The sequence below is a fragment of the Rhinolophus sinicus genome, linkage group LG02, assembly GCF_036562045.2.
Source record: "Rhinolophus sinicus isolate RSC01 linkage group LG02, ASM3656204v1, whole genome shotgun sequence".
NCBI classification, from domain to species: domain Eukaryota; kingdom Metazoa; phylum Chordata; class Mammalia; order Chiroptera; family Rhinolophidae; genus Rhinolophus; species Rhinolophus sinicus.
Genome location: NC_133752.1, coordinates 1381221 through 1408998, shown reverse-complemented (window position 1 = coordinate 1408998; position 27778 = coordinate 1381221). Strand labels below are relative to the sequence as shown.

The following is a 27778-nucleotide window of genomic DNA, read 5'->3' as shown; positions in this document are numbered from 1 at the left end:
TTAAAGAGTGAAACTACGACATTAGAGCAGAAGCTGCCAATACAGTAAGTGACCACTTGCCCTTTTCTGAATGCCCACATGTGCCCTGTATGTGCTGGAGCTAGAAAAAGAAGATGACCGACGCTGCATGTGAGGGGCTCAGGTCAAGGAAAGACACACAAGCAACCCAACAGGTGTGGGGACAGACCCTGAGGCCATCAGGCGGAGTGCAACACGCCAGGCACAAAGGGGCAAAGCCTGTACTTACACAAGCTCCCCCAAGAAGCCAAATCCACAGGGACAAAAAGAAGACTAGGGGTGGCCAGGGCCTGGGGAGTTGTTTAGTGGGGACAGTGTCAGTTTGGGAAGACGGAAGAGTCCCAGAGATGATAAAAAAAAAATCCTATGGGCAAGAAAATACTACCAACAAACCCAAGTAAAGAGTAATTTAATAAAATAAAATTCATGCATTTGAAAACAATTTTAAATAGTTTAAACCATTCAAGAAGAAATTAAAGTTGAAATTACTCTGTTTAGAAATAATTGACAATACAAGCCCCACAAATCAAATTTTATGAGATGTGCTCTACATGCAGAAGTATAGGTGTAAATGCATTTGAGAATAAAACAGAACAAAAAAAGACTGAGAAGGATGTGTTCAATGTAAGAAGCCAAAAAAAACCAAAATAAAAAACAGAACAAAACAAGAAACCAACTAATAAAGTAGGAAGGAATTAAAGGTAAAAGCAGCAATTACTGGGAAAACAAAGAAACAAATGTGATCAATAAACCCGAAAGCTGGTTCTCCAACTTCCCCAAAGGCTGATCAAGGGAAGAGCGGGCACCCCAGAAACGAGGACTGAACACACAGAGGAGATGCTTCTAAACCACGAGAGAAAACACCTGTACAATGTACACTTTTCACGTAAGAGGTGCCATCACTGGCTCTGGGGCTATTTTGTTGGGCCTGCACAATGTTTTCAGAAGTTGAGTCACCCTGAAAAAGCTTTTGGGATTTCACCTAACCACGCGGGCTTCTGGTTTCTCTCGACATCTCAGCAGCCCCGTAGGCACTCCGCGGGCACACGGGACAGGCGCACTGCCCTTTGCGGCCCCGTGTTTCCTTTCGGTGGAGAAAGCACTCTCTAAAGTGTGGCCTACGGCTGCCATGTCGCCCGTTTTCACTCTTGTACGCACAAGCTCATCACCCTTCATCCAAGTGACATGGATAATTTCCTAGGCAAATACCAATTTGTAAAAGTCACTCATGCAGCAAAGAACCCAAGAGAGATGAAGAAATGTAAGGTAAATTGAAAGGGAAGTAAAAGATCGCAGACCTCGCTCCTCCTCCCTATGAAAACGAATCAGATCCCTAAGTTTTATGGGAGGTTCTATCAAATTCTTCATGGATCAGAATATTTAAACTATTCTTGCAATTTGAAAAAACAGGGCAAATTTCTCAATTCAATCTCTGAGACTAGCGTAACTTTCATATAAAACAGTAAAACAGACAAGACAAGGACAAAAACTACAATATCTCAGAATACAGATGTAAAAACCCTAAATAAAATTAAACCTAAAAATGGATTTAAAATAATATATCATAATCTAGTAGGGTGTAATCCCAGGAATGCAACGGTATCTCAAAATTAGGAAATCTAATCTCTTAATTCTTTTAGAAATATGTAAAAGAAGAAAAAACATACAAATTTAACATCTATTCCTGTTTTTTTACAAAACAAACAATTTTAATAAGCTAGCTAGAAAAAGTGACACTTCTTCATTTTGCTAAAAAAGCACCCAAATCTGTGTGGTGAGCAGCAGTGTGAAGCATCCAAGCCCTTTGAAGACAGGTGCTGACAGGGCTGCTGCTGCCACACTCTGCTCATGTCCTGGAAATGCGAGCTGAGCCTGAACAACAGAGTTCAAATGCTGGAGGCAGGACAGAACCACCAGTATCTGTAGAAGCATCGTGGTTTCCCAGAAAGTTCCGGGCGATCAGCTCCCCAACTGCTGGAGAGCTAACGGAGTTTGGTGAGGTGACTGGACACAGCATAACCCAGCTGCCTACACACTAGCAACCACTGTTTAGGACAGAGATTCCGCCACGTGAGACACCACTCACAACAGCCCCAAACTGTAAAATACTTAGGTGTGAACTCGGTCAGAAATGGGTGAACTGTGTAACACCGCAAGGCAGGCTACAAAAGCCGGTCTCCAGAGACCTGCGGCTCTCTCTCGGATGGGAAGACGCGGTGTTGGTGCCAGGTCTCCCTTCACATGGTACATACCTGCAGGTTTTAGGAAATACGTCTTTCTTTTACAAGTAGCTATGACTACTGCACATTTAGGAAATGAATTTAACAGAGGTGGGCAGGCGGATGCCATCTGAAAAGCCCTGCTCCGTGTCACGTGGGAGGTTCTGGCTGCAGTCACCCCTGCCCTTCAGGCCCCACCTCCAGCGGGAGCCCTGCTTCTCTGTCCTCCTCCATCCCGTGAGCCACCTGCCCACACGGCCGTCTGTGTTCATGTCTGCACAACCTTTCTAGTCGGTTGTGGGAGGAGAGAGAACGTGCTCTGTAGGTCACACTTGTCTGTGCATCCCCAGGCTCTGAAGGGCCGAGTGTTCAGTAAATGGTTCCTGAAATGAAAGACTCAGCAGCTCAACACCCCAGGGGCTCCTGCAGGTGACAGAGCCTGGGCGGCAGCCTATAAAGTGGGCGTAGCCAGGCCCATGCTGACCTGACCCACTGCTGCTGCCCCTGCAGGTACAGCTGGGCGAGGGAAGTCGTGGTACGTCAGGCAGGAGTCTTGATCCCGTGTGGAAAACCAGGGGCCGGGAGGCCCCCACGTGCGCCCCCCTTACCCTGACACCCCTCGCACTGGCGGGTCCTGGTGGTGTGCACCGACCTGCTCGTCCACGTAGGCGTCGATCCTCCTCTGGCACTCCAGCCACTCCTCGGCGACCCTGCGAAGCTCCTCCTCGGAGCGCTGGTACCGCTGCAGCAAGGTGCTGTACGTGTCCTCGTTGCAGGTGTCATGTGTCGTGGTTCCCAGCCTATGGAGAGAGGCCTTTCAACAAAAGATAGGGGTCCAAAGGCTCTGGGCCAGCGACCGGAGGTCTGCTTCTGTTTGTCACTGCCCCTCCCAAGTGACAAGAGGGACAGCATGGATCACTAAGTACACATGCGAGCCGCCCAGGACAGACACTGGCAGAAAGGGGAAGCTCAAAGAAGTAAGAGCCTAAGAAAAGAATCAGTGACCAGCACTGTTTTAGAAAGACTGGAGCCCAGCCGTTCAGGGTGGGTGGTAAACTACTTCTCCCTATAGAAATACAGTGACCCAGAGAAAACAAAACATTTAAGGAGAAGAACAGAATTTGGACCTGGTTTTCAAATTAAGCGAAACAGAAAATCCGATTCAAACAAAGAAATCAAACTATACTTTTACTCATTTTATATTATGTCTTGTTAAGAAAGATGGTAAGATGGCAAATGAGAAACCAAACAGAAAACAAATGACCCACATACAGGTAAATAATGAGAAAAACGCCTACATTTCTGAGAAAGAAGACATGGGGCAAGAGGACGGCCGGGGAGAGCGGGTGGGACAGGGGGAGCCACTGGGCTCTCATCAGAAACCATTCATTTGGTTAATATCTAAATATGTCAACGTTTGACCCGAAACAACTGTAATGAAGACATTCTGACAAGGAATTTCAAAATCAAGGCCATTTATAATCACCCAAGAGCACAACGACGCTGTGCAGGTAACAACCACTGTTGTTTATATGAAGAAACAGGAAGCCACGCACTGGGGATCCGTACTACACATGACGGCCCGGCTGGACAAAGGGATTCTAAGCAGTGAGGTGCTGATGACAAACTCTGTAACACATCTACTCATCCGTACACACATACATATACATACGTACTTACATACACATGTTTTGACGTGGAAATATGCCTGTTAAGATATGACTACGGCATCATGTTTAAAAATGTGTGTGGGTGGACATAGGACAAAAATCTAGAAATACCAAATTATTTATAGTACCTACACTTCATGATTTTCTAGATTTTCATAACTTTATTGGAATAATAATTGAACAACTTTACAACAAAAATAAACAGTAGGGGCGACCAGATGGCTCAGCTCTGAGCAACACAACAGGGTTGCCAGCCAGTTCGATTCCCACATGGGCCAGTGAGCTGCGCCCTCCACAACTAGATTAAGACAATGAGCTGCTGCTGAGCTTCCAGAGGGGCGGCTGGATGGCTCAGTTGGTGAGAACTGAGCTCTCAACAAGGTTGCCAGTTCAATTTCCGCATGGGATGGTGGGCTGCGCCCCCTGCAACTAAAGGTTGAAAATGGCGACTGGACTTGGAGCTGAGCTGAGCCCTTCACAACTAGATTGAAGGACAACAACTTGATGTGGAGCTCATGGGCCCTGGAGAAACACACTGTTTCCCAATCAAGTCCTGGAAATACACAGCTTCCCTTCCCCGATAAAAACAAAAACAAAAAACAAACAAAAAAACCAATAAAGTGATTTTAAGGGGTTTTAAAATTAGGACCTTTCAGCGGGTACAAATGGCTCCCTCTTCCCTTTTCCCTGTGTCCACCCTTGGGGGACTCACTAGTGATGACTATGTAAACACGCAGAGCTTGCAAACGGATCGGTGGTTTCGGAAGCTACCTGCACACGCATCCATCTGTGAAATTACTTTAAAGAGGGAGCAGGCAGAAATCGGAGGGACTGAGAAGCTGTTTAGGGAATCTCAGAGGGAGGAAAGAGAACGGTACTAACCCACACAGTCACTGAGGGTCTCTCAAACATCAAGGCCGTTCTCAGGCTGTTTTTGCCTCAGGACACAGAACCCAGAGGCTCTCTGAGGCTTGTCTGGGCGCCGCACGGCGACTGGGGGACCCCAAGGCCTGAGAACAGTCTTCTGTTTCACAGCAGAGCTGCTGGAAGCAGTGGTTTTCTCCCCACTCCTGTTCCTGCAACCTTGCTCGTCACAGACCAATGTCCACTCTTCGTGCAAACCACCCACTATGTAAAGCCAGCTGCCCCGCTGCACCACTTGGCAAACTGGCATGCTAGGGAGCCGCGGCTCAGCCCGCTGCACTCGCCGTCCCACTCCTGGAAGTGAGAGGGCTCTCCTGCCTCACGAGATAAGTCTGCTTTGAGCCAGGGGAGGCTTTGCCTCTGGGGGATCCTGGGCCATGTTTGGTGGGGAAACTGGAGCACAATCTGTAGACACAGGGCTCACATTCAGGCCAAGCTGGGATGGACTCCAGAGGAAACGGGGCCCCGGGGAGTGTCCTCGGGTCAAATGACCATGGCTCAGAAAACAGGTTACCATCTAAATACCGAATTTGCAGAAACACGACAGCACCATGGGAAGATACTCACGCTAATATCTATTACAAACAATGTGTGAGAGACAACAAGGGATCAGGAGAATCATAAAATCAGTTTGAGTAAGTTTATCTATGAGCCTAATTAAAATTTTCCCTATCAATTAATTTTATATATTAAAAATAAAGACCAACTTGGGTCATAGCTGCTAACAGCCCCAACTACAAATAAGCAGACACAGCGAGGCTCCTGGACCCTGCCACCAACTCCCAGGTGGCAGAGCAGGAGGGCTGGGCGCTCCATGAGTGGCAGCTGCGGGATCCACATCCCGGGCTTCCCTACAGGATAAATGGCTCCCGTTCTTTGACATAAATTTTAAGGGAAAAGGGGTGGGGGGCCTGTAGAGTAACAAATCTCAAAAGACATGGGGAAAAAAAGGAGGGGGCATGGGGGTCACTGTTTAATGGTGACATTCTCTGGGGTGATGCAAGTTCTGGAAATAGATACTAGTGATGGTTGCCCAACACTGTTAATGTAATAATGAATTGTACACTTAAAAATGGCAAGTTGTATGTTATTTTTAACTATAATTTTAAAAAATTAACGTAATATATCAATAGCCATTCAATTGCACAGTAGTAAATTAATCTCAATAAAGCTGTTCAAAAAAAGAGAGCAATAACTTTCATAACTAAAACCCAGACAAGACTGTGGAAATGCACACTTGAGTGACAAGAGAATAAAGGAAGGGCCGAGTGTGACTGCTGGGCGACGGGGCCCCCAAGGGACTTGCTTCTAGGTGGCCATGCGGGTGTGCTGGGTGAATCACCCGAGGGATTTCTGCCTGCTAACAATTCATTAAGTGACACATTCGCTTTGTGTGGCTTTCTGTATCTGTATTTTACCTTATAATAAAGGTAAATAAATACAGGCTAGAAACAAAGTGTCAGCCTTAATTACAACTACAATTCCATGTGCTGCAGACGGGGTCATTATGTCCGGGGTGGTGTTTGTATATAACTCTTGCAAAACTTCGAGTTAAGTGGACATCGACACTAGCAGCTCAAATCCGACTGATTCTCCGTGCAACAAGGGAATCTGCTGGGAAACTGACAGAACCCCTCCTTTGGGTGTCACCAGCCCTCCTGGGGAATGCTCCGCTTCCTGTCTCACCAGCTTCATCCCGTCTCTATTCCCCTCCATCTCCTGCTCCTGAAAGCAATACTGCAGCCTGCCCAGAACTAACCTTCGTGCTAACACACTGCCGATCTTTGCAGCCTGACCACCATTTGCAACGAGTAAATGAAAAATCCAGAACTAAGGCAGAGAAAAAACATGGGAGCTTTACACTGCATTTCAGGTTTCTGTCACCCACGCACAGTTGGAGGATAGGCCCATTAAACTCACTGTCTCACCAGAGAAAGAAAAAACAAGGCTAAATACCTTGGATTCTTGCTGTAAGAACCCCTTCCCGCCAAGACGCATGCCTCTATAAAAAGTGCTTTTGCAGGATTTGAAAGTTGTAACGGGACAAAACCAGGTTCTGCATTTCAAACTCATGGCTCTGATCACTGTCCTGACTCTGCTCCGTGAGGGTTGCAGTGAGGACAAGTCTCCAAGACCCACCATGAAACGTCATGGACGCTTTCACAGTGGGCACAGAAGGGAGGTGGGGCAATCAGGAACCCACGAGAGTGCAGGCCACACCCACGTAACACTTCTGATCTCATCCCCAACCCGTTCTAGTAACTGCTTATAAGGTGCCTCTTTCTCCGGAAGTGAGGGTAGACAATGGGAAGAGTTAAGACCTCTCTAACAGGATTTAGGAATATAGGAAACAAGGTTTCCTATACATGGGTTTCAACTGGTATATGAGTCAACTACAATAATTTGTTTACTTAAAAACAATTTCCGTTCTTTGTGAATCCGGTCCAGTATATTTCAATATGGACATTTACAGCAAAATGACTCCATCTGCGCTGTCCCTCTGTGGTAAGTAGAAAAGGAACAAAACCCAGCTCAGCAGTGCAGTGAAAGCCGAGGGGAGGGCAGCCTCCTCCCCGCTGCCTTCTCTCACTTCCCCCATCACCAGGGCGAATGCCCCAGGACTGTGCTTGGCACATCGTCTTGGCACACGAGGGCACGTGCCATAGATGCTCTACACCAGTAACACAACCCAAGCCGTGGACAAACACGCTGTGGGAACGTTTGAGATACCCAGAAGTGTGGCTCATCCCCCCAGTGCCTCGGAGCGCCCCGGCATCTCAGACCCATCTGGAACCCTCCTCCTGCCCCCTCGCCCCGTCTCCGCTGCACACCAAGTGCCACAGCACAGGCTACACCACAGCCCCCTGACCACGCATGAGTCTTGTCAAGGTAGGACGCTATGTTTACCAGAGATTTTCCTTACTCATGAGGAATTTGTGGTGTTAAACCTTAGTAGCACTAGTGTCAGGTTATTTTAAAGTTTAATCATATTACTCTTGGGGTTTTGAGTGTTCTGCCCAAACTGCATTTTCCCCAAAGCCTCGTGATTTTTCCAGCAAGAACTTCCATGCGGCAGTGGTGATCAGATGCACAGAGGACCGTGCTGGCACAGCACGGGGACACAAGCAGATTAAGACGTAATATCTGGGGCGGCCGGATGGCTCAGTTGGTTCGAGCAAGAGCTCTGAACAACTGGGTAGACAGCTCGATTCCTACATGGGCCAGTGAGCTGCTCCCTCCACAACTAGACTGAAGACAACGAGCTGCCACTGAGCTTCTGGAGGGGCGGCTGGATGGCTCAGTTGGTTAGAGCGTGAGCTCCCCAACAACACTGGTTCAATTCCCGCATGGGATGGTGGGCTGCACCCCCTGCATTAAGATTGAACACGACGACTGGACTTGGAGCTGAGCTGCGCCCTCCACAACTAGATTGAAGGACAACGACTTGGAGCTGATGGGCCCTGGGAAATGCACACTGTTCCCCAATGTTCCCCAAGAAAATAAAAATTAAAAAAAAGGCTTAATACCTGATTTGCGACAGCAGTGCTGGCAAGTTGCTCTGCAGAAGGGGCTCCGAAAAGACCAGGTTTTCAAACAGGTGCTTATTGTGCAGCTCCCAGGTCACCTGGAACTTCTTCAAGTGCTCATTTTCCTAGTTAAAAAAGGTAAAGAGAAGACGCACAGGGCTGATGAGGTCTGAGACTCCCAGGATTTCCTGCGCCTCTCCCCTGCCCCTCTCCCCTGCCCCTCGGCACAGGCCCGGAGGCTTCCGCGTAGGACGAGATGTTGACTCCCGTCCGTGCCAAAGCCGACACTAATGGGGGTCACTGCCTACACAGACACGGCCCTGGCCTCCCTTCCAAACAACTCACGCAAAAGGAAGGGGTGGCGATTCCCACACAGGTGAGGGAGGACAGAGGAGGAGCAATGAGCACGGATCTGATGGTCATTTCTTACAATTGTGCTTGCAAAATGGACCGAAAGGCCTACTTTCCATCCAATTTAAATGCAGACGAGTGCTTCGATGCCCAAGGATGTTATTTTCTGGCCTCTCCTGAGAGTCTCCCCTTCTGACAGATGCGAGGAGCTTCTGCATTGGCCACACTCGCAGAGTCAGGCCTTTCACTTCCCTAGTAAATGCAGGCAGACTCATCAGGTACTTTACACAACTTTCAAACATCTGGGAACCAGCTGGAAGTTACGGAGAGATGTCCACTCTCCCTCAACACAGGTGGCGAGGACAAACGGCCTGTCCTAAAAGCAGCATTTCCTTTTAGCAGACCTTGACACACCTATGCATGTGTGAACCCATGCGCCCGTCTGCAAGCTCCACGCACGTGCACTTGTTTTGGAATCACCTTCCGTCCCTGGTCGAGTGCTCCTTGCCTAACGACTGGCCCCCGAAACTGCTGAGCATGACAACCATTCCTGCGCGACGCCTCGATCGCAGGTGGCTGGGAGACTACATTTAGTGGCCTGTTCCTACTGACAATTAGCCAATCGGAAATGATCACACCCGGAGATGTTAGCAAACAACATAGATGTGAAGATTCCGTCATTTTGTCCTGACAACTGGCTGGCGGGGGGGCGGGGCTGCAAGAACATGTAACCGACCCCTGTGCCTGAGCACCGCAGACACCGCTGTACCACGTGCGTGAGCCAGCCCTGCTGGTCACAGCCTCCTTACACCCTGAACACGGAGAAGAGCTTCAGCTAGGCCCTGGGACCTGTGCCGAGGCCCATCACACCCTCCTCAATGCCGGCAACGTCACAGCGCCTGCTCTCAGTGCACGCTTACCCAAACACATCCACATGCCCTCATTCATGTCACACCCAGCACCTCTCGGGGCCATTACTCAATGCAGGAAAGCTGGGCATGGCAGAGCCCAGGCCTGGGACTGATAAACTCAGCCCCTGCAACGAGAGTGTCACCGACAAGGTGCTTCTAACAACATGGCCACAGACGAGTGTCGGATGGCCACGTGTAACAGGCTTCACAGGGACCACTCTGCGCAGGCACTGGGCCAGCTACAGGGACGGAAAGACAAATGCAGAGGTCCCTGAACTCCAGCAGTCCCCAGGGACACAGGAGCACATGATCTGATGTATGATTCGTCTCTATGACGAAGAACGTGCAGGAGCTGAGGCAGCAGCAGATCAGGCCCCGGCTGGCCAGGGACGCAGGGCAGGGCCCCCTTGTGAATCTTCGGGACAGAGCCGGTGGCCCTGCCTGCCAGTCCATGAACAATGAGTTACAACACTGGGGCCACAGCTGTGGCTTTCTGCCCTGATGGTAACTAAAGGTAAGTAGGTGAAGGCTGGTTTCTAGAGACGTTCGGCATTTTTTATGAAATCTGAGGTTATACTTCCAGATGAGGCTAGAGAAAGAGCAAACCCCAAACTCATTTCACAGCCCGACACCAACAAGGGTAGTAAGCGCACGTGCTGACAATGGAGTGCTTCCTGCAGGCCAGCACTGTTTTCAGCACCAGTAGTAACCCTGAACTTGCGGCAGCCGCCACACCCCATCCACAGGCCCCAAACAGCACCCAGAGGCTGGGCAACTTGCCCAGGGCATGCGGGACCTGTGCTGTCACAGCTGCTGTAAGAGGTGACACCGGTGAGGACAGCCGAACCTCAGTGCCTCTCTGGAAACACCTTCTATGCGCATGTGCCCCATGGGCCCTGCAGTGTCAGGACGGGTGCTGTCTCTGGAGAAGCCGATGGAGGCAGCAGAGAATGAGACGGCTGGATCCGCACAGCACGCGAACTGGCAGCGTCACGAAGAGTGACAGGCCGTTTGCCGCCAATCGTCAAACCTGAGCTTTCCAGCAAAAGGCCTTTCCAACGAGGACCACTTTTTATGCCGAGTTCTGTGCTGCAGAACCTGCACAGCTCACTGTGAACCAGTGTTCTCCAAACGACCAGTGCACGGTCAGTTTCAGAGACACACTGCGACTACACGGGCTCTGGTGCAAAACTGTGTGTATGTGCATTTTTCTGGCAAGAAGGTCAGTCAACTTTAGAATCAGCGGTTCTTAGGAACCACTGGTTACTATACAGTGGTACCTCGGTTTTCAAACGTAACACACTTGGAAGACCATTTGAGTAAAACAGCTGACAGCTCGGCCTCAGGATCTTGCACTCAGCGGAAGCTGCGTGACAAGTTCGACTTGCGAGGCGTGTTCGAAAAACCGAAGCATTTACTTCCAGGTTTACGGCGTTCGTAAACCGAAATGTTTGTCAACGGAGACGTTCGAAAACTGAGGTGCTAATGTACTTGTTTCGAGATGTACCTTTATCACTGAGAAAGCACCCACTACTCCACTAGCCCGGTGAAGTGCCATTTAATAAAATTTAAGTGACGATGAAAAACTCCACAGACTGCTAGTAAATGGGTGCTTCTGTGACAGGCCAGACATGAGAGGCTGGTCTCTCTGGGGACAGTGGTCGCCTTCCAAGCAGCAGGCCCTGAGGCTGTCTCAGATGGACCCCCAGCTCGCCCAGTTCCCAATGACTATCCCTGCAGTGCCTGTCCTCTCACCAACCTGTGCTCATGTGAGATGCCTGCAGGGTGCGGACAGCACCTTACTTGACTCTGTGAGCCCACTCTTAACCCGCTGTGCTGTCACGTGATCAAGGACTGAACGTGCCTTTGTGGGCCCCCCCCACATGAGCCTGTGTACAGCTGGCACTGCAAACCACATCTTTCTTCCCCCCTTCACGCATACACTGTCCTCACCACACCCGCTTCCCACGCCTCGCTCTCTGGGCCTCAAGCTCCCCAAAGAGTGTTTCCATGGTGTGTCACCACGTCAACCCACTCAACGCTTTTGTCCAGCAGCAGAGAAAAAGGGGTGTCGGCTCTGTCCTGCCGCGCGGACCTCACGGCGAGGGGGCTGAGGGCACTTCATCCCACCACACGGTCCTCCGTTCCCAACGACACACGGACAGGCGCTGGCTCACCAGAGTGCCCAGGAAGGTGCTGATGGCGCGCGCCGCCTGGCAGAGGGCGCCGTACTCCTCGAGGAGCAGGGACACGAACTGGTGCGCCTGTGGAGGGCCCTGCAGGGCGGCCGGCGCCTTCACCCTGGACACGGCCGACAGCTGCCGGAGCAGGCGCACCTTCATCTCCAGCACGTACTCCCGAGCCTGCTGCTCCAACCGCTGGTACAGCTGGTAGGGGTCCCTCTCGCAGAGCCTGCAACGAGAGAGTCACCATCACTGCGACCCCAAGGTGCCCTGCATGGGGCCCTTTTATATCCAAGAGCATCTTTCCTGAAGTCTTTCCCAGGAGCCTCCCGTGCATGACAATCAGCACTGTCTCACACCCATGAGAGGTGCAGTGACCCCACTCAACTGAGGGGGACCCAGGCAGAGAGAGTGGCGGGCACCTCCCCAAGTTATCACTAACGGGCAGAAACACTGACATTCACTGAGAGCTTAATCTGCACCAGAGGTGTCTGTCACACGTGTTAACTCAGTCAGTCCACGGCGAGCGCTGTCTGTCACACTTGTTAACTCAGTCACCCCACAGCGGGTGCTGTCTGTTACACGTGTTAAACACTGAAGGCCACATAGACTGGGTAAGTTGCTGGAACTCTCACAGCCAGCAGGTGGCAGAGTGGACACACCAGCAGCTGACTGGACTACTGAAAACACAGAAGACTGAAGACAGTAATTTTTGCATGCTGACATGTGAACAGGTGAAGAAAAACTATCCCAACAGATTGATTCCTGTGTGGAGAACTGCAGCAGACTGTTCCTTCCTTCTTTCTAGGAATTCAGTATTTAATCCAAATGGGCTTGCATTATTTTTCAATCATCGGAAACTCAGAGACAGTATATCTCTTTTTTAATCATCCTACCAAAAAAAAAACGGTAGAAGTGTATAAAATAAAATTTGTAAGGGGAAGAGCAAGAAAAGAATTAATGTGTGCCCTTCCTCCACAGGGCCACAGTAACCTTTTCATGAATTTCTTTACTAACTTGGAGATAATCTACTTTCCAAACTTGTTCTACAGTATTTGGCTTTCCTTTCATTGTGCACTTCTAGCAGCCTCTAAATGGAAACCTAAAAGCACCAAAGCAACAACTCCGACGTCCGCCTAGAACCCATCACTGGGAGGAACCTTTGTTAGACACGAGTTATAAAACACAGTAAGCATACAGTTCCTGGGTTTCATATAACGGATCTTTTCACCTGCTGGCACCACATCTGGTCAAAAGAGAAGAATGTGAGCTGTCACCTCTCCCATTTTAAAATTACCACATCACCTCTGTTGTAAAAGATAAGAGCCAAGTAAAATCCAGCAATGGAAAATGGGACACCTCAGATAAAACGTGGCTAGAGAAATGGTAAAAATTGATGGGATTCCCACTGTGGTTAATACACTTCAGATAAATTAATTTTTCAGCATAACAATCTAATATAATGTCCTCTGAAACAGACTGTATTTCATCGGTTAAAAGAAAGCCATACAAGACTCAAATGACAGAGACAATCAAACTTACAAGCAGACTAGACGCCTCTTTCTTAGTTCTCTTAGCATGGTGACCTTAGACATACATTTTATCTTATTTCATTGTCCATTTCCGTGTCTTACAAATTGAATGAAATGACTGTGTGGTACTTTTGCAAATAGATTTTGTTCAAGTTCTACGACCAAGAGTCAGGAATGTGAAGAGGCTGGGGAGGCTCGCACATCCACGGCACACGCGGGCACGCCTGTTGGCGGCCGTGGACGATGCCCTCATGGTGCGCACAGCACAGGCACACACAATGTAACTCGAGGTGGTGGCTGCGACAGAATCAAAAAGAAGGTAAGGGGCTAAGGAGTGAAGGGGGAGGCCCCGTGGATTTCAGATATGGCGGCCTCTCTGACAAGGGGACTGAAAACTAATGTGGATGAGGGAAGGGAGGAAACAAACCCAACAAAACCCTGAAAAAGGAAGAACATCTGAGACAGAGAGAACAAATGCAAAGGACCTGGGGCAGAAATGAAGGGCATGAGAAGAGGGAGATGAGGCGGGAGGAGGGGCAGCACCAAGTTACGCAGGGTGCCGGGGGCCACAGAAAGGAGGAAAGGATCACTGGCACCAGCTGTACAAGTGCCTGGCAAGGGACTTTGCTGCCGTGCGAGGGCACTTAAATGACAGAGGAGAGCTCCTGGACACAACGTCTAGGAGACGCTTACCACGCAGGCCACATACACCCTGGAATGAGGAGAGACTTTTTCCATTCTTCAGCGTCTTGCCTCTACTAACATCCCTCACCTGCATGATTATTTGCTGAACGTTTTCTTTCAATTGTCTGTTACCTGAGCCTTTTCCTAAGCACTCATAAGCTGTGAAGTCATGGGTTTAATGTGCAGGTTATACATTTTTTCCTAGAAACCTAACTTTTAAAAAAGGCACATACCACCTGGAACCATCTCATGGGACACCAGAGACTCAGCGGTGCAACCCTGAACAAACTGGAAAATTCATCAGCGAGTTCCCATAACCCGCAGCCCATCCCTCCCAGCCCATCCCTCCCTGCACATCACAAGAGTTTATGAGGCCCCCAAGGGTGCTGCATTCAAAATGCGAGAAAGAGACCCATGTGAGAATCCATCCAGAAATGTCTAGCTCAGATTTACTGCTTTTATTGCAACATTTCATAATAGGGAGAAGAGGTGCTACAAACTAAGGAAGACTAAAAATCACGTCCACCTCAAATTCCGTACTGTCACGAGCATGAGGTGTCACCGAACAGCAGACACGCACCGTGAGCCAGCCTGTGTGGGGACAGCCAGGTGGGCATGCCGGCCACAGCAGCTCCACTCCTGCTGCGTGCACGGTCTCCAGCCGCCAGCCGCACACAGCCTCAGTTTTGTCACCTCCCTGAGGGACAACTGCCTGTCCTTCCTGGCTTGAGAAGGTGCTGTGTCCGCCCTGGCAGTCAGTCCTCAGAAGGCTGTTATCATCAGTGTCAACACTAAGAAATGTGCCATGTTCTTTTCCTGTGTCACTTCATTTCCGTGACACGGCAGTGAGCATTTCATCAGAATGAGTTTGGAACCGTACCCACAGGGCCTGCCCAGCCAGGCTGCCTGAAGACCCCCAGCGCCCCGCTTCCCCTACGCCAGCAGAGGCAAGGAAGGGATGCAACGCGGGGACACGTGTACCTGTCCACGAGCTCCTGCACCCCGTCTTTGTCGGGCACCAGGGACTGGTCCTGGTCGTCTGCTAGCGGTGTCCCCGCCTGGCGGTAAATACAGCGGACCATGTAGCGCACCTCAGACCAGCAGTTCTGCAGCTGCTGCGGCTCCCGCTCCACATCTGCCGAGGTCTCCCTGTGAGGTGGCACAAGAGGGCAGGCAGGTCAGGGGCAGTCGGCGCAGTGAGCCCTCCCCACCCCGCAGGCAGCGCAGGGCCCCAGCGGCCAGCACCTCTCCTCCCATCTGCTCTGCTGGCACTGCCGGAGGACTGACCGTTGCCGGCCCACACAGCCCCAGGGGCCCCTTGGCGGCTAGGCCCTGAGACCTTCGTCTCCAGGAGAGGTCAGGCCCTCCTTGCACGACAGCACTCGGGAATGCCGACGGCTGGGCTCCCTTGACCTTGGCCATCCAGGTGCCCATTAGGCAGCTCTCCCCCCACTAAGGCCCGGGGCCTCGCTCCTCTGTGCTGTCTTCGCAGCTGCGGTCACCACACCCTCAGCCCCAGTCGACTCCGACTTTGGGCTCTGATGACTGGGCTCTGGCCCCTCTTCCTTCCGAGGACGAGAACGAGCTCCCTGCCGTTAGTCCTCAGGGCAGGGAGGACGGATGAGCCTCACTCACCTGGTTCTCCCTCTCATCACCAGACCACTGGCTCCCTCTCGGGAGCGGGTGGCATTTCTGAAAAGGCCCGCTTCCTATTCCAGCCCCAGCGCCCGGTGGGCTGGCCCGGAACCCACTCTCCCGTGGCGCCCACTGGTACCTGCGCTCGCTGCAGGCCTCGCAGGCACACGCCGCGTCCGAGGGCAGCGGCTGGGCACCCAAAGCTAGCCTCCCGCCGCCGGCTTCCACCTGGGACCCGCCAAGAGGAGCGTGGAGAAGAAAGTCTTGGCCCTGCTTGAAAGAGAATAGCACAGACTAGTTATGTTCAAATGCTCACATGAATTTCAGATAAATGCCTTTTAGAAAACATGTAAAACCGACACACTGAAAATATCTTAACTGACATTACACTGGAAACTTTTCCTCTTTGACACCCCAGAATTTTGTCTGGAACCCGTTATTTGTTTACCTCCTGACAGTTCTAGCATAACCCCATGAGGATATTCCACCGCAGTGACCCCCCCAGTGGCCACCTCCAGGAAGTGACACGGCCAGTCAGTGGAAACCTAGTGGCCACATCAAGCCCGGCGTCACGGGGCCGGAGCAGAGGCGTCCCTGACCCATGGAGTCCCAGGGCCGGTGCTCTTGCTCGGACGGGGAACGAGGATGCTCCGGGCCGCAGGCAGCAGCACCTGGAGGACGGTGGCAGTGACCACGCAGAGCTCGGAGGCCACCTCAGGCCCCAGCACAGACTACTCTCCTCCTTCAGTTTCTCTTGTCTCAGAACAGAATCCCACTACCTGCCCAGCCGGTACCTTGTCCCTCCTGCCAGGGCCGGGGCTGGAGAGGGACCCTGTTATCCGGCAACGGGGCTCCAGTCTTAGAGCTGGAGGCCCCCACTGGTGAGAAAGGTGCGAGGTGCCTCCTGCAGGGCTCACTGACAGGGCCGCCAGCGCCCCCGACAGCCTGAGCGACGGGCCGTCATGGGAGACTCCTGAGGGCAATCGCACGTGCAGAGGACTGCACCGTCCCTTCTCCTGCCACCCTCTGTGGTGTCCACCTGTCGCCGAGCGGCCTGGGTCTCACGCCTAGGCTGGGTACTTGTCAGGTTTGGTCAGACACCTGTAGCTTCACCCCAGTTGACTACTGGACAAAAGCACAAGGACTGTCATGGGTCCCCTGGAGTTTGGGCACATGGACACCGATACGTGACTCTGAAAAGAAAAAGCCTGAGGGTGGGAGACTAGCCAGAACCTCCTCCGTGGGTGGCGGGGGTGGGAAGCCAAGTATCAGAGAGCTCTCTGAGGGCGGGGACTAGTGTCATCATGACAGGGGTTAGACCAGGGGGCAAGGCGGGTTTGGGGGTGTCACAGAGTCCCTAGCAGACAGCCCAGTGCAAAGTCCTGAGGTGACGTCAAGGAAAACCTAAAGCAAGAGACACCTACTATGGGCCACCTGTTTGGACCTCGGGACCTGGTCACCAGAGAACCTCGGAGAGCCTGGCACAAAACAGACACCCCAAGTCCTGCCTGGAGCTTCCTCTCTACCCGGGAAGAGCCAGGAAGGTACAAGGGAACAGGACGAGCCCCGGTGCCCTCCACCCCACAGCCTTCTCTGGGCGATTCCCGGCATCAGTCACGGAAGCTGGGAGGGAGCTGTGCACTAGAAGAGACGTTCGGGGTTTCTGCCGATGGGACCAGAATACCTGGAGATGAGACAATCCTACCAGCACAGAGGACAGGAACGGCGGGCGATGGGGTCTGACCGGTATGTGACGGAGGGGCAGCTCTGCAGGCAGCGGTGAGAGAACCAGGCTGAGCCCCAGCAGCTGCAGGTTGGGGGGCCTAAGGAAGGTGTGCCCTCCTCTCCTACGCAGACCCACCCACAAGCCACACGTGCTTCTCTGTCCACTGCTGCCAGCCCACACTGACCATGGCCACCTCTTGGCTGGCATCTTGGCAGCCTGTCCATCCACTGTGAAGGTCTGCTCAAGCAGCAGCCAGAGGCGGGTTCCGATGCAGGAGAGCATGGAGCCCCCAGGGACCTCCCACACTTAGAAACAAACTGAGCTTCCAAAGACCACTGGCTGCCCTGAGCACTGATTTACTAACTGTCTGGATGGCTCCAGACAGCACTGCCAGAACTCTCTCCCTGTCACGCCTCAGCAAACATCACTTCTGGGGAGGCGGCTGAGCCTGTGACCAACTTTCTGCCCAACGCTGCCTTCTCTGCCCGCTCTGTGCGGGAGGGGCAGCAGAGGGCGCTGGAGGGACACCGCGGGCGCAGCGCGGTCCTCCTTCCCCAGCGCCCCGCCCTCAGCTCCTCAGCACCCTCTCTGCTGCCCCAGGGTCCTAACCCCACCCTCTCCCAGGAGGGCCTCTGGCAGGTGTGTCCTCCTCGGGTCCTCTGCCCAGGCTCTACAGTAGGGGCTGTTTCCTAGACCCGCCAGGACTGTATTCCTTAGAGTTCCTTCCACAGATGGGGAGCTGACTGTTACTCCTTCATTATTATGTTCAAGTTCCCTGTTCAAGTCCCGACCTTGACCACCCCAATTAATCCCTTCCTCTCACAGCTGCTATCTGGGCGCCCAGTGCTCTCCTTCCGCCTGTCTTCATCACGGGATGGCCAGTCCCCCGAGAGCAGGACCCTTTCTGACTTGCTCAGCACCAAGCACTAGGGCCAGGGATGCTGCCTGACACACAGGAGCCCCGGGAAGACTTGACAGCAACGCGAACCTGGACAGCAGCATTTCTGGGTGACAAGGAATGAAGTTAGGCCTTTTAAAATAGGGCACACGATGACTATACAGTAAATCCTTCAATGAGAAACAAATTAAATGTAAAGTAGAAAGAGACAGACCTAAGAAACTTAAGAGCAAAAACTGGTAAAATAGAAAATGGAAAAATCGGTTCAACCAAAATGTGGTTTTTTGAAAAGATCACTAAACATGACATACCTCTAGCCAGGCTATCTGGGAAATAAGACAACCGATTTTTCAAATCGGTTGTTTGAAAAAAATCAAACAACAGATATATTCCCCAATCAGAGGGCGCTCAATCACTACAGAACTTATGGAAATTGAAAAGAAATACAGGAATATTCTGAACAACTTCATGCCCATCCATTTGACATGAAATGACAAATTTCCTTTTCCCCCCAATTTTTTAAACATAAAATTGACATGCATCACTGTATAAGTTTAAGGTGCACAGCATAATGACTTGACTTACATATATTGTGAAATAATTACATAAACGTCTTTAAAGACAAAAAATTAACAAAGTTCACTCATGAATAGATACCTTTTATCAAATAAAATGAACTCACTGATCAGGTAAAAATTAAATTGAACTCAAAATCTTCCTAATAAGGCAACAGCTTCACTAGGGAATTCTACCAAACATTTAAGGCAGAAAATAATCATACCAGTTCTACACAAACTTTTCCAGAAAAAGTAGAGAATACTTCCTAATTCTGAGGTATTATCCTGACATCAAACTACACAAAGATATTGTTAGAAAAGAAACCTCTAGACTAATATCATCCATGAACACAGATGCAAGAATCCTAACAAAACATTACCAAATCCAACACAGCAACCTATAAAGAGGAGAATACATACATCATGACCAAGTGTGGATTATCCCAGGAAGCAAGGTTCTTTCAACATTTAAAAAATCACCATAATTAATTTTGTTAACTAAACGACAGCAACAAAACCTCTATGATCATCTCAATAGATGTGAAAAAAAAGAAGTTTGCGAAATTAAATATCCACTCATGATAAATCTCAGCAAACTAAAAACAGAAGTAAAGTTCTTCAACCAGATCTACAAAACCCTACAGCTAACACATACTTAACAGTAAAAGATTAACTGCTTTCCCCCCAAGACTGGAACAGGGAAGAAAGTCTCCTCACGCCGCTCCTGTTCACAAGGTTATACTGGAGATCCTAGTCAATGGAATAAGGCAAGAAAAAAATAAAAGACATACAGATCAGAAAGGAAGAAATACATTATTTGTAGATGATGTGATCATCTATGTGGAAAATCCTAAGCAATCTCCAAAAGACCACTAGAATTAATAAATGAGTTTTCACAGGACACAAGGTCAATTATACAAAAACAACTGTATTTCTATACACTAGCAATAAACAATTGGATATTGAAAAATTTTGAAGTACCATTTAAGATAGCACAAAAAATATGAAATACTTTGGAAATTTTTCAATACACTTTGTACAAAGCCTGTAGTTTAAAGACTACAATACTATTCTAAGAATAAATAGTCATACCATATTCATGGACTGGAATACTCAATATTAAGATGTCAATTTTCCCCAAACTGGTCTATAACTCAACACAATGCAGGTTACAATCTCAGCAGGCTTTTCTGTAGAAACTGGCCAGATGATTCTAAACTTTACATGGAATGCAAAGGACCTATTAGAACAGCCAAAACACTTTTGAAAAAATAACTACGTAATTTCAAGACTTACAATAAAAAGCTTCAGGAATTGAGGTAGTATGGTGCCGGCAAAAAGATGGGTATGGGGCTGGCCCAGTGGCTCAGACAGTTGGAGCTCTGTGCTCCTAACACCGAAGGCTGCCAGTTCGATTCCCACATGGGCCAGTGGGCTCTCAACCACAAGGCTGCCAGTTTGATTCCTCGACTCCCGCAAGGGATGTGGGCTCCGCCCTTTGCAACTAAGATTGAACACGGCACCTTGAGCTGAGCTGCCGCTGAGCTCCCGGATGGCTCAGTTTGTTGGAGCACATCCTCTCAACCACAGGGTTGCTGGTTCGACTCCCGCAAGGGATGGTGGGCTGCGCCCCCTGCAACTAGAAACGGCAACCGGACCTGGAGCTGAGCTGCACCCTCCACAACTAAGACTGAAAGGACAACAACTTGACCTGGAAAAAAGTCCTGAAAGTACATACTGTTCTCCAATAAAGTCCTGTTCCCCTTCCCCAATAATAAAAATCTTTAAAAAAACAACTATTGTGATAAAAAAAAAAAAAAAGGTGGATATGTATGTAGAGTGAAACAGAGTCCAGAAGCAGATCCATCCATACAGCATCAACTGATTTCTGACAAAGATGCCAAAGTAATTCGAGGAAAAATAACGTTTGCAACCAAGAGTTTTGGAAGAACGAGACACCTATATACAAAAACGGTGAACTTCAACTCTTACTTTACAAAAGATACAAAACTTCACTCAAAATGGATCACAGATCAAATGTATAAGCTTAAACCACACACATCTAGAAAATACCACAAGGGAAAATCTTTATAACCATGGGTAGCAAATGTTTCTTACATAGAACACCAAAGGCCCCAATCATTTAAATTGGTAAATTAGACTTGATCAAAACTTAAAACTTCTGCTCTTGGAAAAACAGTGTTACATAATGAAAAGACAACTCACACACACTGGGAGAAAATATTTGAGAAACATATCTGATCAGAGGTTTACATTCAGAATATATAAAGATCTCTCACAACTCAATAATAATAAGACAAACAACCCAATTAAAATTAGGCAAAAGATTTGAGCAGCCACTTCACCAAAAAGATACAAGTGGCAAATGCATACATACAAAGATGCCCAACAAGTGACTAAGAAACTCAAACTAAAACCATATGCGATAAGCACTACAAGCCACTGATATGGCTTTATTTAAGGACTATCAATATCCAGCCTTGGTGAGGATGGAGACCAACAGGAACTCTCATGGCTGGAACATGGCTGGAAAATAGTCTAAGCACCTTGAAAAAGAATAGCACAACAGTTCCCTATAATGTTAGGTATACACTTACCCTAGGACTTGAATTCCACTCCTAGGTACTTATCAAAGAGAAATGAATGATGTCCAGACTTGTACTGAAATGTAACTAGGTGCTTTAGTCGTAACAGTCCAAACCAGGAAACACAAATGTCCCTCTGTTGGTGATGGATAAGCAAATTGTGGTTCATCCGTACAGCGGAATATGACTCCGAAATAAAAAGGAATTAGCTACTGAGACACACAGCAATATGGATAAATCTCAGAAGTATTGTGTTAAATGAAAGAAACCAAAGACCACACTCAGATTACCTTTCTAGGAGGTGGACTCAAGCTTTGTCCTCCCAACCTGACAATTCTGGGCAGTAGTGACACACTACGTAAGCAGCCACTTCTATGAAGTCCATTGTAGAGCAATTGTATGTGTTTACATTATGAGCCAAGACCCAACAGGGCAAACATTCAAGCTAAGGCTGAATGCTGACGCAAACTCGGAAGTGGCTGGTGTAAACTGGGGCCATGTGCCTTATAGACACTATTAGAGAACCAGCTCCTTAGTGTAACATGCAAGACTCACATTTTAACCATGTATGTGAGAACACAGGCACCGTTGCTAATTTCCACAACCAAACAGAACCTTGAAAACACAGAAGCAGAAGGTTCATTTGCCAAACAGTCATCCTGTGACAGGATGCCTCAGGGCTACCCAGACCCCTTAAACAAAAAATAATTCTCCAAAAGTGCCATCTCCCACCCCCCACCCAAACTATTTTTGTTACTTAAACATACACAAACATAAAATACAATATAACTTAGGTTTTTTTAAACCTTTGTATAACTGTAAAAACCCAAGTTGGTCTACAACTTACATGCAAAAACCCCCTGAAAATCATTAAAATTCAAATCAACATTATTTTAAAGAGACTGCTGAATGTGTAACATACACCAAGAGGCTAAATTCAGCACAGGCCTCATTCTGACTACCAAGGGCAGGCTACTGAGTCAGGCCTGGGTCCCAAAGGCCTTTGCCAAACGTCCTAAGCAGCCCACTTCTCTGCCGCTCTGAGTTTCTCTCGCACAGAGCAGGCCAGGCCTTGGATGGCTCTTTTCTTGGCCTCAGCAGAGAATGTAAGAGTTACTAGGACAACCTCTGCTCCTTCCCCAGCAGCCTTAACAAGTAGCGCCCTAGGCCCCCCAGGTCAGAGAAGTCAGGGGCAAAGCCCTCCACCCCCATAATCAGAATACAAACAAAAACTGTTTGCTCTGTCAGAGAACTCGTGGAGCATGAGAACACATCCAGAGCTCCGCCCCAGGCGTGAGCTCCACTGTGCAGGCAGAGCACTGTCAACATTTTGAAGTCCCGACACATTCATTACCTTGGCAGGTTCATCAAAGGTAGCTTGCTCCTTCGCTCAAAAACCATCCCCACGTGCCGGCTCCGTGCCTGCTCTGTACAGATGCCCTGAGCTGGGCGAGACAGGAGCCAGGGCAAAGCGGTTGTGGCAGAAAGTCAGGGTTGGGTGGGTGCCAGCCACCTGGAGGGGCCGCGGTGCATGCCAGCAGGGGTGGGGTGGGTGAGCCGACTCTGCTCTCAGACGCCCCGGAGATGGGCCTGCACAGCCAGCCTGCGACTCACCGACCACCCCTCGTTGCTCTCCTTGCCCAGCGCCTGGACCCTGGCCGACAGACAGGTTGGGGCCACCGCACAAGGACATCTCCACCTTCGCCAGGGACCTCTGGCTGGCCAGCACCCCAGACGCCCTGCTAGCTCACTGTCCCCATTTCTCATGGAGACCATCTGAAACCTGACCACTCCTCTTCCATCCCAGACCTGCGAAATCCACGCTCCCGCTCAAAAACAATTTATAAAAAGATTTCTGGCAGCAATTTTCTCAACTACACTCCCAGCCCCGCCTACTTGCCTCCTATGCAGCCTTGCCTGTAAATCCTGTCTCAAAGGAGATTCTTCTAGAAAGAGATCCTGGCTCCTCTACCTTAGGTGGGAGCTATGAGCACCACCATTTGTCTACCTTACTCCTTCTTACCCCGCCTCCCAAAATTTCAAACTCTGCCTACCCAACGCCAAGTACCGGCAGGAGTGTGGTGACTGGAACGTAACATGCTGGGGGACACAGAGAGAACACTCCCTCGGGAAACTGGTATTCTGTCATCCATGTGAGTGTTTCATTTACCTATGAGCCAGCAACGCTACTGCACACGCGGACACTGCACGCGCGGACACTGCACGCGCGGACACTGCACGCGCGGACACTGCACGCGCGGACACTGCACGCGCGGACACTGCACACACAGACACTCCGTCATGGTCCAATTTACTGTCAACTTGACTGGGCTAAGGAAGGCCCAGGGAGCTGGGAGAACATTATTTTGGGGTGTGGCTGTGAGGTCATTTCTGGAAGAGGTTAGCACTGCCCTTCCCAATGAGGGGAGCCTCATCCATTCCACTGAAGGTCTGAATAGAACAAAGGCAGAAGAGTGACTTCACTCTCTCTGCTTGAGCCAAAACCTCCACCTTCTGCCCTCAGGCACCAGCACTTTGGTACGGGAGCTTTCACACCCAGACCACAACTGACACCACTGGCCCCTTGGTTTTCAGGCCTCTGCAATCAGACTGAACTACACCACCGGCTTCCAGGGCCTTCAGCTTGAAGCCGGAAGGTTGTGGGGCTTCTTGGCCTCCACAAACACATGAGCCAATCCCTATAATTAAGCTCCCCTCTCTCCTTTCCTCCTTCCCTCCCATCTACCCATCAATCATCCAACCACCATCTACCCATCTACCCTTCTTCCATCATCCATCCATCACCCACCCACCCATCCATCACCTAGCCATTCTTCCATCCATCATCCATCCTTCCATCCATACCCACGCTTCCTTCCTTCCTTCCTGACATCCCTCCATCCTTCCAGCTATGCGTACATACATATTAGGACATCCCCCATTCTTTGGAGAATACACACCCTAGGAAAAGTCTTACAAATGAGTACCAGGATATGGGCTTGTAAATGCCCCCGACAGCACATTTTTATAATTGCTAAAATAGAAAACAACTGTATATCTTTCAATAAAATTATAGAATAAATAGTATAGTTAACATCCTGAATTACGTGTGAATTATGAATAAATTATGTTTGTGAAAATGAATAAACAGCAGCTACCCAGACAGCATGAGAAATCTTCTCAACAAAGAAAAGCAAGACAGAAGACGACACAAGCATGCACCATTTTCATAAAGATCAAAACAAAATTAATAATTTATTATTTAGAGATACACATAAGTGATAAAATGCTTAAGTGTTTTTTTTGTTTGTTTGTTTTTTTAGGGGAATGATAGACACAGAATTCAAGGACAGCGGTTACCTGAGAAGGGGAGGGGACGATGGGGAAGGGGGGAGGGGCACACAGGCAGGTGCGCACTATTGGGAACAGCCTGATTTCTATGCTGGCAGGTGTTCATTTCATTATCCTTCATAATACGTGTACCAAACACATATTCTCATATATTTTCGCTATAGGTATATCTCGAATATTACACAGCACAGAATAAGATGTAAGTGGGGACCTTTCCCCAACCACCAGCTCGCTCTCTCAGTAGTAAACATCCCATGTCCCGCCTCCAGCTTCACATCCCTTTCCGATTGCTCCTCTCCTGCCCTCACAGTTAAGCACCTTAAAATCTGCACCTGAAATGGATATTCTCCGCTTCCTCACCAGTTACTCATCACACAGTGCAGTCTGGCTTCTTCCACCAACAGCATCTAGTCAAAAGTCAGATACAATCTCTTTGTTGCCACACAACACTTCCTCCCTTTCTTGATTACCTTCTAAAAACGTCTGTTCTGAAGACTGCTGGGAGCCAAGCCTCGGGCCTCTCCTGCTCCTCCACGTCTTGGGTCTGTCAAGGCTGTCAGCTGACTATCCCCCACCCGGGCCCACGTCTCAGGCGATTCTGCAGGTGATGACCTTGAGACAGAGCAGGCTTGCTTTAGCTCACCGTAAGAGTGGCGGGTCCCCCACACTCAGGGGCCCTGAGCTGCGACAGAGATCCTGCGCCCACAGCACCTGTGGGCTTCTCTGCTTCACTGCTGTGGGGCTCAGGGGGGGCAAGGAGAGAGGACATGCCCACGCGCGATGCCTGTGGACCGTGAGGGATGAAGTCCTTGGGCTCCGGCCCAGGAGTCCTGGGTCTTCTGTCAGCACCCATGAGATAGTAACAGAAACAACCCCATCCCAGACCCGTCAACTGCTGCCCACACCGTCCCTCAAAGGACGGCCTTCGCTCAGTGCTGCTTATTGCGCTCCTGTGTGATGTCTGCTTCTCTCTCACCCCACTGGAAACGCCAGGTGCTCTCCAGAACTGCCTCGTCAGTACCCCACTGCTCACTCTACCCACTGTCTTGGGGTGCACAGTGACCAAGGCCGAGAAGGGGAGCACAAGTCCCCCGTGTGGAGATTTCATGATGACGGCATGGTCACCCAGCAACACACAGGGCGTCTGAGACAGTGACTGTGACTTGAAATTGCAACTCTTGAAAAAACTTTGGGATTCCACCTGACACGAGTGAGGTCAAAAGCCTATATGACTCATAGTCCAATTAACAAGTTACAAAGAAATCAGTACCATCCCTACCAATGAAGTTAGAGGAGGAAAAATGTAAAACATGCCATTTAAAACAGTATAATTAAAAGTCAAATACATCGGAGTAAATTTCCTGGGAAAAAAGATACAATGGCATTAACACAGAACAATATGAAACACTTATAAACGGAGAAAAATTCCATACTCATGGGATTAGAAGACTCAGTATTATTGGGTTGGTGCAAAAGTAACTGCAGTTTAAAAGGTTAAAAACAATGGCAAAAGCCGCAATTACTTTTGCACCAACCTAATAGAAAGAAGTCAATTCTCCTACTGACTTAGAGTCAATGTCGTCAGATCTCAAGGGTGTGTGTGTGTGTGTGTGTGTGTGTGTGTGTGTGTGTGTGTGTGAAATGACAAGGAGATGTTCAATTATTCAGAAAAGAACCAAGAAGAACCAGAACAGTTTTGAAGAGCACACGAGGACGTTCTCTCTGAACAGGATGTTACGAAGCTACAATCATTTCGACAATGGGCTTCGGGCAGGACAAACAGCCCGACAGAGCAGAAATACATCCACACACATATGGACCTTGATTTGTAACAAAGGTGCTGCTGAAGGGTAGGAGCAGCCGTTTCAATAAAAGCTGCTGTGAAACTGGACCTCCACACAGAAATAAATGAAACTTGACCTTTACTTCCACCATATAAAAACTGTGATTTGCATTCCAGGCAGGTTGTAGGTCTAAACAGGAAGGCAGACCAGTAACTGTGCAGAGCTGTGTGCTCAGCAGCCCCATGTGTGGCTCCTGAGTACCTGACATGTGAGTCCCCTAAGTGACCTGGGCACTACGTGTGAAACACACCAGGATTCTGACCCTTAGTACGAGAACACAGAAAATACCTTATTACTATTTTTACATTTGAGCACAGGCTGAAGACAGCTTGGATAGACTGAGGTAAAAAACATAATATCCCTTGTTTCTTTTTGTTTTTTGACATGTGCTACTAAAAGTTTTAAGTTATCTATATGGCTCACGTGTCATTCACCTATTTCTTTGGACTGCTGATAGAAGCAATTACATACCCAAAATATGTTTATGACTTCATAAGGAAAACACACTAATAAACAGGACTAAAGACAGCAGTAACTACAAAGGAAAACACTGAGAAGTCTGGCTAGATTAAAACTAAACTTGCGTTCATCAAAAGACACTACAAACATAGTGAAAAGGGAAGCAAAAGAGAGGCGGTGGTATCTGCAATGCACGCACCTGATGGTTCGGCGCTGAGCCGCGTCAAGAGCCCCACTCGTCAGAAGAACAAGACAAATAACCAGCAGAACTGTGGTTCTGTGTGGCCATGGACGCCGGGAGTCCTGACAGCCTCGGCAGCAGGTCCCCGAGTCCAAACCACTTCCATGTTAACACTAACATGTTCTCTGCCCTTTTCACTGTGTCGACATTTGCACCGACGGTGCAAAAAGCAGTGGTGGGTGAACGTGCCGGCACCTTGGGAAAAGCGCAGCGAAGTGTCCTGGGGGCCGCTGCACCCTCCCCAGCACACACTCAGGAATGTCGCCCTTAGGCAGTAAAATCATTCACGTTCAATCGCAGCCCTTAAGCACGTCTTCTGGATTTTCTCTGTGCTGACACACAGTCTGCAGAAAGCATCTCTGCAGAGACTGTCCCCGAGGAAAGCGCGGGCGCCGAGTGCCGAATGAGTCACTCGCCCATGAAACATCACCAGCATGAAAGA

General features: G+C 49.4%; 1 protein-coding gene across 2 annotated transcripts in view; it reads right to left on the bottom strand.

Annotated features, from left to right (window-relative positions):
• The window catches only part of FAM193A (family with sequence similarity 193 member A), a 113213-nt gene that overhangs the window by 41057 nt on the left and 44378 nt on the right, over positions 1-27778 (bottom strand). The window contains exons 3-7 of one of the 2 annotated variants that reach the window (XM_074320347.1): positions 15794-15927; positions 15001-15168; positions 11798-12032; positions 8359-8483; positions 2890-3037 (exon numbers count right to left, since the gene is read on the bottom strand). In XM_074320347.1, coding sequence (XP_074176448.1) covers positions 2890-3037; positions 8359-8483; positions 11798-12032; positions 15001-15101 — 609 coding nt within the window. In that variant the 5' untranslated portion in view covers positions 15102-15168; positions 15794-15927. The remainder of the gene's footprint in view (positions 1-2889; positions 3038-8358; positions 8484-11797; positions 12033-15000; positions 15169-15793; positions 15928-27778) is intronic. The other variant, XM_074320354.1, reaches the window with a different exon arrangement.